The sequence below is a fragment of the Lithobates pipiens genome, unplaced genomic scaffold, assembly GCF_037356315.1.
Source record: "Lithobates pipiens isolate NorthernLeopardFrog02 unplaced genomic scaffold, aLitPip1_a1.2 Scaffold_1, whole genome shotgun sequence".
NCBI classification, from domain to species: Eukaryota; Metazoa; Chordata; class Amphibia; order Anura; family Ranidae; genus Lithobates; species Lithobates pipiens.
The window spans coordinates 134,042,894-134,057,858 of NW_027507685.1; the positions used below are offsets into that span (position 1 = coordinate 134,042,894).

A 14,965-nucleotide genomic window follows, 5' to 3' on the forward strand; every position below is an offset into this window, starting at 1 on the left:
TCCAGGTGAAAGAGAACATGTTCTAAATATTTCCGACGGAACCAATTCCTATCGGGAAAACGACTCATCTGTATGCTGTTACGACGGACCAAAAACGTCGCATGTGCTGAAACAAGTACGAAACGGAAGCTATTGCCTACTGGCTATTGAACTTCCTTTGTTTAATCCTGTCGTATGTGTTGTACGTCACCGCGTTCTTGACAGTCAGACTTTGGTGTTATCGTGTGTACACAAGACAGTTTCAGCGGAACTCCGTTGGAAAAATCTTCAGAGTTTATTCCGACTGGAAAACCGGTCATGTGTACAGGGCATAAGAGGGCACTGGTGGGTTTATTGCTCTTCCTGCTCTCAAGTTACTGCATACCCGTACAGGGGGGTACAGGCAGGCAGCTATCCTCCAAGAGCCTGGCACTGCACGATTGTGGATGCAATTCTCTGCAGGCTCCTTAGAAAAAAAAATTTACTTGTGAAACCACGTGCAATTATTTCTTTCTTCAAAAGGTGAACTTATCCTTTAGAAAAAAACAAGTAAGAGATTTTTTATTTTTTTTTGTCAAGGTCCAAACAAAATTGGCAGCCAATGCATGTTTTTAGGCACAATGGAAGTCTGTCTCTAAGCCAGCCCCAATGAGATTTTAGCAGCCATTTTTCTAATGCAGATTGGTTGTTGAAAACACATCTATTTGTCCTTCATTTCAGCTTTAAAAACACTTCCATTGTCCCCGAGTGTATCCCTAACATTAGCAGTCCTGTTCATTATCATCTGATTATAAAGAGCAGAAAACACAAAGGAAAGAACAATGATGGCTGAATAGCAGGAAACGAGATGGGAAAAAAAACCTTTCCTGATGGAGCAAGCTGATCAGGGGAGAGGAAAGGCCAACACAGTATTGCTGCACAAGTTAAACAAACAGACGCAGACACACATGGTTTAAGAAAACATGCAGAGAACAAGTTCTACACCTTTCCCATCTGACTCACCCGCACTCAGCGCCAATACCTGCCTCCCGTAACATAGGCAAGCTGCCATGTGTGACAGTGCCTGGAGAGATGTCAAAGCCACTTTAAGGGCAAGCTCACCGCAAACTGTGGCGGTTCACTTTTCATAGGGCAATTCAGCAGCGACTTCCAAGCATTCAGGAGATGAACCTTCCGTTTCCTGAATCCCTGTTTATTTTGTTTTTGTTTGGCAAATTCCAATTTTTTATTGGAAATAATGCTTAGCAACTTTGCTGCTCTGTCAGGTCCTTTCAAAAAAGGATGGTCTGGGTGCTGGAAGACTGTTAGGCCCATACACACGGTTGGAAATATGGACGGAAAAAGTCCGATCGGATTATGTTGTCGGAAAATCAGATCCTGTTTGGGCTCTATTGGACTTTTTCTGATGGAATTTTCGATGAAAAAAGTTTGAGAGCAGGACTTTTTCCGATCGTGTGTAGAGAGTTCCGACGCACAAAGTGCCACGCATGCTCAGAAAAAAATTTGGAGACAAAAGCTATTGGCTACTGGCCTCTACGTAGTCCCGTCTTACATTTTTTCCGCCAACTTTGTGCGACCGTGTGTATGCAAGACAAGTTGCGGGCCAAAATCCGTTGGATTTTGTGGTAGCAACGTGTGTGTGGGGCATTAGGGTTTTGATCAGCAATCCATGGGCAATATGGGTAGGGAACTCTATGGAGAAGAGCTTATACATACCCAAGAGAGAGGACTGACTCCCCATTTAGGCCCCAGGCACCATGCATGCTTGTCATGCTACTTTGGACCCCAAAGCCTGTACCCCCCAAAGCACCCCTCCCCATGATGAGGGCATGTGGCCTGTATGGTTCAGGAGGAGGCGGTCGCTTGTTCTCCCCTTTTCCTGACCTGCCAGGCTGTATGCTCGGATAATAAGGGTCTGGTATGGATTGGGGGGGGGAGCATTCCCCATTTAAAATTCATACCAGACCCGAAGGGCCTAGTATGGTATTGGGGGGGCATGCTTTTTTTTTTTTTTTTTTAACTTTCATTGTTAGCATTCTCTTGCAGCAGCTAGCCTCCCTTCCCCCTCCTTAAAGAGGAATTCCACCTACAAAAAAATATTAAAAGCCAGCAGTTATAAATACTACAGCTGCTGACTTTTAATAAATGGACACTCACCTGTCCCAGGGTCCAGCGATGTCGGCAGCCTAGACCGACCGATCGATCGGCTCTCGGCTGCTGCCGCCGCCATTCTGGGTGAGGGAACCAGGAAGTGAAGCATTGCGGCTTCACTTCCCGCCTCCCTACTGCGAATGCGCGAGTCGCGCAGCGCACTAGGAATGGTCCGCGCTGTCTCTGGGACCCGTGTGTGTCCCAGCAGACAGCGCGCAGGGACAGGAAGAGGCATAGACTCATGTGGGAGTCTATGCCCGGAAGCAGGTGCAAATTCCTGTCTTAGACAGGTATATGCACCCCCCTCCCCCCTGAAAGGTGCCAACTGTGACACCGGAGGGGGGGAGGGTTTCCGATGAGCGGAAGTTCCACTTTAGGGTGGAACCCCGCTTTAACAACCAGCTATTCTTCACATACAATTCAGATCGGTCGATCAATCTGAATTCAAATTGTTCTGAAAATTTGGAATTCGTTAGAAAATAAAGGAACCAAAACGGAACTAACAAATTCTTCCATTCCGCACATGTCTAGCTACTTTGTAGAGCACAAAAAAAATGATCACAATTCGTAACAAAGTTGCACTCATCCAAAGTCGCATGGTAAAGTTGCAATGGAAATTACACAATTTTTTAATTCGCACAAGTGTGAATGGATTCTTAGGGTCAAAATATTTTCAACACTGCATCTATATTTCTCTTCTAAGGCTGGCAATAGATCGATTTTTTTTTCTTTTTTTTTTTTTCTTCATTCAGCCAGCAGGTTGAACAAAAAAAACAAAAAACTAAAAAGGGAGGCGCCCATCCACACAATCAAGGTGTGGAAATACGCTGAATGCACACATCTTATGGTAAAAATTTGGTTGAAATGGATGGTTTGGTGACAGGGTCACATGTTAATATGAGTGGTCAGGTTATATTTCATGGTTTTGTGAGGAGAAGGGGAGGATCTGCCAACCCTGCCTTTCAGCGCAGAATATCAAATCACCAGCAAGGTGCAAAATCCATTTTAGGCTAAAACGGGCTCATCAGATACAGACTGTCTAGTACTCAGGGGTGGACTGACAGCTCATGGGGCCCCCGGACAATAGGAGATTATGGGGCCACACAGTATATATATATATATATACATATACACACACACACAGTATACACAGACATGTTTCTATTGGCTGAGAGGGTACTAGAGAGGTGGGGCAGCTATAATCTCAGGATTTTTAGACCAAAAGGATGTCGGTAAGGTACATTTCAGAGACAGGTGTAAAAAATAAATAAATAAATAAAAACTACAGATTTTTACATACTTCCCCTGGTTTTACTGAGGCTGGCAACCCTGATGGGGCCCCCTAGTGGCTCAGGGCCCTCGGGCAGTGCCCGAGTGGCCCAACGGTCATTCCGCCCCTGCTAGTACTGCACACCAAATCATTCACAACAATGTCTTATATATCTGATCTCCTGCAAAAAGGAAATGAACATAATATACGAAATCTACCCAAGAAACGCAAGAGCGTGCGTAGCAAGGAATGACTTTCTGCTCATTAGGATATTTACAGTCCACAGTCCCAAAGTGGAATAAATGGCTACGGATAAAGAAAGCCCAGTGACTGTGACTATCGGCATCCAAAACACGCAGAAGGAGAGGGAAATAATGTACAAGGAAATGTTTTAGGCAGGTCAGATATCAGATGAATTCTTTCATTTTTAGATCTGAGAACAGTTGGGTTTCTGCAATAAAAGTGACAGGCATTGTACACCTACAGTATATCGGATGTTAGAATCGCTTCCTGTATAATTTATATATACACATACATACACACACACACACACACACACACCAAACCATAACTAGAAATCAACAGGGGTTATTAGGATGGAAGGGAATCCATATTTGATAGCTATTAGATTACAAAAACAGATACAATCTTATTGATATAAATGACATTATTGTTGTGCAAAGCTAGCAAAACACATTGCAATTTAGATGCACACATCTCCTTTAGGTAGTTACTAAACCCAGGACCATGCATTCACTATATCTGGTCTCCCACAGAACATGGAAATGCAATCATTTCAGTAAATATAAACTGCTAAATACCTTTTCCCATCAGAAGTATATAGCAGTCTTGTAACATCTACCAATGTCTGGTTAAAGCTTGTAGGAGGAGTTTTCATTCTAATCTGACAGTCCTAATAGGCTGCAGGACCCCTGAACCTCTGTCTGGACAGTGTCGACTGGCCCTGTGCTGATCACATTTTATCAGAAAAATCTTGAAATTTTTAAAAATTGTGAAGAATCCCGCAAATTTGCTTCCTTGAATTCCCGAATTCTGCGACACGTTCTCACTATGTCCTGTGTGTAGGCCGCGTCACGCATTTCAGGGTCTGCACAGCCAAACTGGATACAGCAACAAAAAGACCATGGCAGGTCATCTATCAATTTGAGAAAGGAGACCTGTGTGTCTAGGAAACAGTGTTTTTTTATGTTCTTTTTTCTTTGTATGATTTTGTTTCTGCGATGATGACTTCAGTAAAACTGAGGACCACAATCTCCTAAGGGCCGGTTCACACTGCGACGCGAGGCGAGGCGACACGGCTCGCCTCGCCTCGCTCCCGCAAGTCGCCCCCATACAGTGCTATGGAACCGTTCTGAGAGGAGCGACTCGAGTCGCTCCGACTCAGAAAAAAGGTTCCTGTACTACTTCGGGGCGATTTCGGGGGCGACTTGCATTGACTTCTATGCAGAAGTCCTCTGCAAGTCGCCGCTGACCCCCCCTGCAAGTCGCGGCGAGGAAGTCGGAGACGCCTCGCCGCGGCTCGCAGTGTGAACCGGCCCTTAATGATCAGGTTTATTTTTTGCACTTTTCAAATAGATATAACTGAATACTTTCAGACCATAAGGAGGCAATAATGCCGTGTACACACGGTCGGATTTTCAGACGGGAAATGTTGGATGTGAGCATGTTGGCTGAAAGACCATGCGTATGCTCCATCGAATATTTGTTGTTGGACTCTCTGCCAACAAATGTTGGCTAGCATGTTCTCAAATTTTGCGCCAACAATTTTCCGATCGTGTGTACACAAGTCTATTGCACAAAAGTTCACGCATGCTCAGAATCAAGTATGAGCCAGAAGTGCTCGGTCTTGTAAAACTAGTCTTCTTAATGGCGATATCACGTACGTCTTGTAAGTCACCACCTTCCTAATTGTTGACCAACATTTGTGTGACTGTGTGTATGCAAGACAAGTTGGAGCCAACATCCTTCGAACAAAAATCCATGGTTTTGCTGTCGGAAAGTCTGATCGTGTGTACGGAGCATAAGAGCAGTTCATTGTGAGGGATCCATGCACTAAAAAGTGTGCTTGTAACATATTCTCATGCATCCTCTGACTTCACAGGTGGAAGTCTGTACTGCACTTCCCAGGCTCAGAACAGCACCTAACTTTATCTATTATATCTGGCCTTTGCTGGAAGCCCATTGATTTTCATTGGCCCACTGCTAACAAAGCAGTTAAGAGCCAAAGTGTAATGCCACCCAAACAGGAGCATGCCTGGGTTGATTGTCACCTCAGGTGTCCAACTTCCCCCAGATGCCACCTCTCCCTCTTTGGATGCTTGGATGCTGGTAGAAAAATCAATGCCACTGTGGCCTGGCCGCCAGCATCTTAGCAACCAATGAAGCTGTGTGTCATTGGTTGCTAGGACAGCGTTATTTTCTTGTTACAAGGTGGGTGCATAACTGCCAATGACATGGTGTGACCCAGCCAGCAGCATCCTAGCAACCAGCTTAGTAACAATGCCCTGTGTATACAGAGCCATGACACTGAGCTGCAGTGAGGACACGGTGTTTGGTATGGACACTTCAGCCTTAGTGTCCCACCTGAGACGGTCAACCCATTTCCTCTCTAAACCCCTGCTGTGCGGCAATTGAATAAAATAGAGGGTAAGTGGTGGGTGAGCAAGTTAAGTCAATAAGTGGTGGCTGCTCTCCTCCTTCTGATTCCCCGGGCACAACAAATACATGAAGGACTTGGAAAAACCCAAGGAGCAAGGTCAGGAGAGATGAATGGATGCAGAAACTTGGTGATCCGAGGTGCTCGGTGAGCTCTGTGCAGTGATCCACTCACTGATAGAGTTTCCATAGGAGTCTCTGTGCAGTTAAACCTCTCTGCTAATGATCTGTAAATACAGATCATTAGCAAAGAGGCTTGACTGCACTGAGATTCCTGTTAAAACCCTATCAGTGAGTGGCAACAATAAAAAAAAGAAAAAAAAAAAAAACATCCAATGCGTATAAGTCCTCGAGTATGGATGGGAGAACTTATACGATTGGGAAATGAGATGAAAGAAACCTTTACAAGTCATCTGTTCCAGGGCTGGCTAGTAAATTTTAAACTTTTTACTGATACAACTAAACCCAGACTCAAGCGGCAATCATAACAAGGACCAACCAACTTCAACTGCAGTCCTAAATATCTCTCAGCCTCCTGGGAAAATCACTGTAAAAGTTGACAATGTCCTATAATGAGACTTACTTTTTCTAAACATGCTGCAAAAAAGTACTAGCCAACCGTTGTGTTATATATTCCTATAATACACACCGTAACTATACAACTATAACTCCACTCCTGTACAATGTCCAGTCCCCGGTTTTAGGAACTGAAGTGATCCAGTCCTCCCACTTTATGAGTGTTATGCCGCATACACACGATCGGACTATCCGGCGGACTTAGTCCGGCGGATTGTCTGCCGGACTTTGCAGCTGAGGTCCGCTGGACTTTCTAACGAATGGACTTGGCCACACGTGATCACTCCAAAAGTCAGACGGATTTGAACGCGATGATGTAGAATAAGGAATTTCATAGCCAGTAGCTGCATTAGCGTCAGTTTTAGTCCGCCGGACTAGCAAACAGACGAACAGATTGTCCGCTAGAAAGCCGAGTCCGGCGGACAATTTTGAAGCAAGTCTTATTTCTAAGTCCGGCGGACTTTTGAGAAGAAAAAGTCACCTGGAGCCCACACGATCGAATTGTCCACCGGACAGTCCGATCGTGTGTACGTGCCATTAGAAACAACAACTTAAAAGGCTGAGCCATGGATTTCACATTCATGGGGGCGATGCTGACTTTTCATATACATTGATCATACTCAATAATATAAAGCTGGTCATATGCATTACAATCCCTTCATAAAATCTAACAGCCCAACTTTAAAATTATTTTCTAACAGTAAGCCAATGACTATAATCTGGTAACACTATATAAAAGGCTGTAAAATCATTGCACACACACACATAAATACAATACAATGAAATTGTACATTACAGCCTAATGAGAGCCCACAGACATCTCTGGCCTAATGCTGGCTATTCACTAGTCTTTTGTTGAGAAAAAAAATTTATTTAAAAAACATTTGTTCAATTTTCTAATTATTATTTAGGTCAAATTGACATTTGTTTTCCACCGCAGTGATGAGAAAATTCAAAAGGTGCAGGATGGAAAAGTTTTCCCAAACAAATTTTTAGCAGAGTATGTAGCTATCGTTCTGGAAATCACATTCATTCCAAAATCAAATGTTAAAAGAAAACAACATTTCAACTTACTTTCAAACGACATCGAATATACAAAGAATTTTCGTTTCATTCATTCACAGATCTAGCAGTGTATAGGCAGCTTTAGGCCTCTTTCACACTGACGTCCCGTTCAGGCCCGCCTGTCAGTTTTTCAGGCGGACCTGAACGGGTGCTCCATAGAGGTCTATGGAGCGTCGGATGTCAGCGGTGACATGTCCGCTGACATCCGACCCACTCCGATCCGAAAAAGTGTAACGGAGGAAAAAGCTATTTTTCCATCCGTCTGCGGATCGGATCGGGTGACGACGGGCACTGCGGTCCGTCGTCATCCGATCTCCCATAGGGGAGAGCGGCGCTGTGACAGGTCCGTCCCTGCGCAGTGTGCAGAGACGGAGCTGTCATCTCCCTGCTCAGCGGGGATCGGCGGAGTGATCCCCGCTGAGCAAACGGATATCCACGGGGCGGATCAGAACTGATCCGCCCCGTGTGAAAGGACCCTTAGGCTTCATTCACACTCCGGGGATTTAGGTGCACTGTGGTTCAAGTGCATTTTTACATCCATGCCCATATAGCAACCTTTCTCAACCAGGGTTCCTCCAGAGGTTGATAGGGGTTCCTTGAGCTGTGACCATTGGTGGACCTTGATCTCCCACCTACACTGGCTATTCATTTTGGGGGTCAAGTTCTCACTGCCATTCAATGTAGTGTTCTACACTGGTCAACAATGTAACAGGGTACTTTTCATTGAACCACTAATGTAAGAAAGCACCTTTCAATGAACCATCAATGTAAAAGGGCATCTTTCAAATGACCACCAACGTAAGAGAGCACCTTTAAATGGACCACCAACATTAAAAAAAGCACCTTTCAATGAACCAACAAAAGAGGGCATCTTTCAAAAGGACATCTTTCAAAAGGACCACCAACGTAAGAAGGCATCTTTCAAAGAACTACCAACTTAAGAGGGCATCTTTCGATGCACCACCAACATAACAGGGCATCTTTCGATGCACCACCAACGTAAGAGGGCATCTTTCAATGTACCACCAACGTAAGAGGGCATCTTTCAATGCACCACCAACGTAGGGGGGCATCTTTCAATGCACCACCAACGTAGGGGGGCATCTTTCAATGCACCACCAACGTAAGAGGGCATCTTTCAATGCACCACCAACGTAAGAAGGCATCTTTCAATGCACCACCAACGTAAGAAGGCATCTTTCAATGTACCACCAACGTAAGAGGGCACTTCTCTAATGATCCCTACAGTAAAGGGACATTACAATTTTACAGTCCGAGTTTCTTTTCTGTCAATTATTAAAGAGCAACTTTACGCATTTTTTAAGCTCAATGCCCCCCCCCCCCAGCCTATTTACTCCCATCACATATCTCAGGAGGCTTTAGGAGGAGGGACACACAGTGGCACAACTGGTGACACGGCATACTGGGAGGGGGCATGTGCGTGAACTGTGAGTGTCCTTAAGTGACAGCTGGCTCCTAATAATGAAAGGCGGCCATGTGGGGCCTGACATTGCTTTAGAGCAATATTTTGTGATTAAAAATCCCACATAACAGGCAAGAGGGGAAAAACCCGGGGGGTTCCTCTTTAGTATTCTTTTCCTGTAATTTTTGAAAATATTGCTGTCATTTAGAGCCAGGGGGTGTGATTAGTGTCAATGATCTTGTGTCTTTCTGTATCTACAATTCTACTCATTTCACATTAGCAGATCATAGGGGTTTTCTAGGCGCTAAAAATGATTGCAGGGGTTCCTCCGATGTCACAAAGGATGAAAAGGGCCACTATAGAGCTAAAACTGCAACAAACCACAAGTGGGACTTTTTTTTTTTTTTAATGCACCAAAAATGTGACTGGACCTAAACCTTAAATAGATTAAATACGGTGGACCCACACACAGCGGCTCAGATCGGAAGACGGGTCTGATAGACTGAAGGATGAATTTGGGTTTGATCGGAATGCCAGAGGAAGCTGTCAGTACTGGGCCAATCAGCTGCTGGCAGAGGATTCCCCTCCCAGAGCTGTACATAAACAAAGAGGTGGGGATGCTTGTGACATCACAGACCTAATACGGCCGCATATAGCAGAACGAAGCCTTCCTATCCTTAGCAGCCTCTTAGGCCTGGCTCACATCTATGCGTTTTTAGTGCATTTTGCAGAAACAAACTACAGTCCATTTAACATGGTTTCCTATGTGGCACGTTCACATCTGTGCGTTTTTGGAAAGGGTCAGGGACTTTTTTTTTCTTTCCCGCAGCAGGTTGCTTTTTGCATGTAATAGACTGTTTATAATAGATATAATAGAGTGTTTTTAATGTGTTTTGCTATATATATTTTTTTAATAGGAAAGCATGACAGTTCTGTTCATGTAATGCGACTTTTATTGCTCACTACATGAATACAACTGTCGTACTTTCCTATTAGAAAAAAAATAAAAAGAGCAAAACGCATCAAAAAATGCAAAACACACTGCAAAAGACACTGAAAAAAAATGCATCAACTGCAACCTGCATAGATGTGAACCTAGCCTAAGACCCCCATACACACTATTCGATTTTCTGCAGATTTTACCAAAACCATATAATATGAGGTCAAACCTTAAGCGTTTCAATATGTATGCAATCAGGCAGGCCCTTCTACTACATGGTTTTGGTAAATCTGAAGACAAAAATCTGCAGAAAATCTAAGGCCCCTTTCACAATGGGGCGGGTGGGTCCGTTGGCGGTAAAGCACCGCTGTTTTTAGCGGTGCTTTACCGCTGTATTTGCCCCCTAGCAGGGTGCTTTTAACCCCCACTAGTGGCAGAAAAAGGGTTAAAACTACCTGCAAAGTGCTGCTCCCCATTGATTTCAATATACAGTATACAGGCATACCCCACTTTTAAGTACACAATGTGTTTTATTTAAAGCTGGAAAGTGCAAAATCAGGCTCACTTCTGCATAGAAACCAATGAGCTTCTAACCCCAGCTTGTTCAATTAAGTTTTGGTAATAAAACCTGGAAGCTCATTGGTTTCTATGCAGAAGTGAGCCTGATTTTGCACTTTCCAGCTTTAGTAAATAAACCCCATTGTGTACTTAAAATTGGGGTGTGCCTGTACACACCGCTCCAAAGATGCCACTAGCAGGACTTTTCTTACCGTCCTGCCAGCGCACCGCTTCAGTGTGAAAGCCCTCAGAATGGAGCGGCCTGCAAAGCTCCCCGGAGTGAAAGGGGTCTAAGAGCGGTAAGAAAAGGGGTCTAAGAGCGTGTATGGGGTCTTAGCTTGTGTAGGATCTGCAGTGGTTATGGAGTTGCGCGCAGGCTCAGTTATGACAACAGCCATTTGATGGCTTGACAGTTGAGAGCACACGTGACAGTTATTTACTGTATGTCTTTCATAGACCTGTTAGTGGAAGAGTTTATAAATGATGAGGAGTTCCACCCAAAAGTGGAAGCTTCAATAATCTGCACCCCCCCCCCCCCCCCGGTGCCATATTTGGCACCTTTTAGGGGGAGCGGGTACCTGTTTTTGACAGGTACCCCATCCCTTTTTCCAAGAAATCTCATCACTCGGAAGTTCGGCCCCCCTCCTCCTTACCCCGCCGCTACGCCATTCACTAAGCGCAGGCGTGCTCAGTGTAGGCGCAGTAGAGAACCGGCTGTGCAGCCGGAAGGCCTCACTGCTGGTTTCCTTTACCAGGAATGGTGACGGCACCTGAGAGCCGATGAAAACATCAGCTGGGGGGCCGACATTGCTGGACTCCAGGACAGGTAAGTGTCCTACTATTAAAACCCTTTTTAAACTCAGTCATGGGCATGTTAGCAGTAAAGCGCTGCTAGTTTTAGTGGGCCTTTTTGGCTGCTAGCGGGGCGCTTTTAGCCCCCGCTAGCAGCCGAAGAAAGGGTTAAAAGCGCACTGGACTGCATCAAAAACACAACAAAAATGCATTAAGAACGCATCAAAAACACGCACTGTAAAAAAGCATCTGGAGCGCACCCAGACTGCGTTTCTATGGTGTGAACTGGCCCTTAAAAATAAGGATAACTGTGTTGCAGTGCATATTTGGCACATTTAGGTGCGTTTTTGATGCGTTTTCTAGCATTCCAGTACAGGAAAAATGCAGCACATTCTACTTTTTTCTCTGGAACTGACTGCACTGATGTGAACCATGCCATTGAAAACCATATACCCTACTTTCCATGCGTTTTTGATGCAGAAAAAAAAAACCGCACAGGACTGCATGTGGTGTGAACTGGCCCTTACTCATCATACTGTATCTATGGAGGAGCGGTCACCCAAGAACAGGACTATATAGCACCCCCCCTCTTCTCCATAACAGAGGAGAGGGGTTCTGTAGTCCACAGAGGTAGCCGGATAACTGCAGTACAGGCACAGTGCACAGGAACGCTTTGAGCTGATAAGATTTCAGGATCAGATTTGTTTTTACTCATGGAACAGACAGAAAATACTTCCAATGGTATATTAGTCCAGGTAGACAGCGATCGGCACAAAAAAAACAAAACAAAACAAACAATCTGGAGAAAAAAAAATTGAATAGTTGATTTCCTTCTGTACAGATCCCAGGGGTGACACCTGCGGGGCCCTCGCCAGCCAATGTAAACAAACCGTCCGCCACCATAACATATGGAGGAAGGCTGTGTGATTGTGTGCATGCACAGCGACCTCTCCGATCGCACGCCGATCAATGAAATCATACCGCACACTGCATGTGCAATACACACACCGACACCAATATATATATATATATATATATATATATATATATATATATATATATACACACACTAACAATATAAATGATATATGCATACACGCTAATATTTTTTATAAGAAATATATATATATATATATATAGAGGGTGTCTGAGGGATGAGGTGTGGTGCAGACAGTGACAGGTCCTCCATACAATGGTTCCCCCCCATCCCATACAATGGTCTCCCCCTCACCTGGACTCGCAGCCCCCAGCCGTAGAAGGAGGAGGAGCGTCACCCAGCAGCACAGTGCGGCCCCCGTAGGGATCCCCGATCTCCGCGATCCCCCCATGGCTCAGGCTGATCCGGGGAGAGGCTGCATCGCGTTCCCGGCTCCGAGCAATCACTGACAGCGCAGCCAGGGATGCGCGCGACTGCAGGAGGAGGCGCGCGCCTGCAGGAGTAGAGGGGGGGCGCGCACGGGGAGGGAGAGCGGAGCCACATTGGGAGCGCGCGTCCCTGTGTGTACAGTGATGTCAGTGGCTGATAATCTCACACACACCTCAGTATAATGTGATGGCATACAATAATGATTTCAATCCCCCCTCACAACACACACAGATAGAGAATAATCATTATCACATCACATATTGTCCTGTAAAATCATACATTTTTACCAAAACATATGGTATGACACTAACAATGTGTGGTAACACTTCCTGAGGTAAAAGAACAGCTCACAATCGAAATTAGCAATGTATTGTGTACAATGGGGATCATGAGGTGAACAGGTCAGAAAAAAATAACAATAAAAAAAATAAAATAAGGAATCGTTATTTCATTTTTAATGAGATAAAATGAAGATTCATGGTGTAAAATTTCGATGCCCAACCTGCACCCCACAGGCCGCCCCTTGGCGGATTTTGTTGGGCCCTCAATACCGGCCTAGGTTCACATGTATACAGGTCTGGGAACACATGCTAATCGCACCTGCAGGTAAAACGCATTGCTTTTTACAATGGAGGTGGAGGTGCTATTCATTCTTAAAAAGGAACTGCGGTCTGCTCACATAATTTGTAATAAAAACACCTTTGCCATTCTGAAGCTTCCCTCCAACCACTCTACATATTATTTTATATATATTGGGATTCTGTACTTGCCAACTATGCTGCAGAAATCTCCCTCCACTAAGTCTGGCTGCAGCCATTTTAACTGTGGGCAGCTGAAGCTGCTGCCTGTTCACTTCCTGGATTTACACAGACACACATGTAGCACTGACCCCCAAAGGAGCTGCTGGTTTTATTGGGCTTACCATTACCTTCTTGACCTCGTCTCCGTCTAGGGTTTCCCATGGTAGATGGCCCAAAGGAATGTAGAAACTTACACACTGAATCTTCTTTTGGGTTATTTATTTGAAAATAGAAACAGAGTCTCTCAATTTACGGTAGAGGGTTAGGAGGAAGTTCAGGTACTCTTGCACTGCCAAAATAGAAAGTCTCTTATAGAAGAAATCCAGAGAATTACCGTTTCACAGCTGGATTCTCACAACCCCCGGATAGACCTCCTATCACTAGGCCTAGCAACCAGTAGGGTGTTAAGTAAAGCAAAGTCTCTGCCACAGACTTTAATGTAGAATACTTGAGAAAAGTCTCTGCCACAGACTTGGATGTAACTGAGGGACGTGGACAAATTTAAAGAGCTATCATACGATACCAGTATCTTTCAGCCGGTCCGGCGATACCATACGATACCATATGAGTGTAGATCCTGTGTCCTTCAACTGAGCCTCCAGGCCCCTTCAGAGAAGCCAGCCTTGCGCATGGCCTTCTCCTGAAGAGTCCTCCCCTGGATTCTCCTTCAGTTGCTGGGCCTCTCCTTAGATGAGATGGCACCGGACCACCCTTGAATCATTAGGCCCCGATATCCATTCAGGCCGTCCCTGCAGTTGCTCCACCTCGGGCTATCCAGCCCTGAGACTTGGAATTGCATGGATCCGCACCCCAGGCCAGGAGGGCCATGAGGGCTGGTCAGGAGGACCAGGACCAAACAGACAGAAGATATCTTCTGGACCGGAACCCAGAAGCATGTGATCTCAGTACCTTAAATACCCCCTCCCAGAATTCACAGCAGGATAAATACTCCCACTGGGCTGGTTCCGAGAGCAAGAATGGCATCCAATACCCCTAGCTAAACTGCGTGGTGACAGCGACACCTGCGGCCAAGGAAAATCCAGCTAGACTGGTACTGAACCCATAATTTAGCAGAATTAGCTCTAAAACCCAACTGTGGTTTCAGGAATATTAATTTTCAAAAACAAATAGCGCATGCTTGTCAGTAGCCAGCGCTACACACACCTCCAGCTTGGCAGCTCTAATTGGCCCTCTTATATCTCATCCCCCATCCCTTCCTGGCAAACTCTCAGGAGAGTGAGAGAGAGAGCTGTGCATGATGTCATAAGCCTAGGTTAATGACCAGACAAGAAATAGGAAGTGGGCTGTGTAAGGTATTTACTGGCAGAGAAAAAATGTTTTATTATCCAAAGTTAAAACAAAAAGAGCA

General features: G+C 45.0%; 1 protein-coding gene across 1 annotated transcript in view; it reads right to left on the reverse strand.

Annotated features, from left to right (window-relative positions):
* Window positions 1–12,844, reverse strand: part of NPDC1 (neural proliferation, differentiation and control 1) — a 159,621-nt gene extending 146,777 nt beyond the window's left edge. Inside the window, exon 1 of the mRNA XM_077477172.1 lies at window positions 12,662–12,844. Within this exon, the coding sequence (XP_077333298.1) occupies window positions 12,662–12,758 (97 nt within the window). The 5' untranslated portion in view covers window positions 12,759–12,844. The remainder of the gene's footprint in view (window positions 1–12,661) is intronic.
* Between the last annotated feature and the right edge of the window lie 2,121 nt (window positions 12,845–14,965).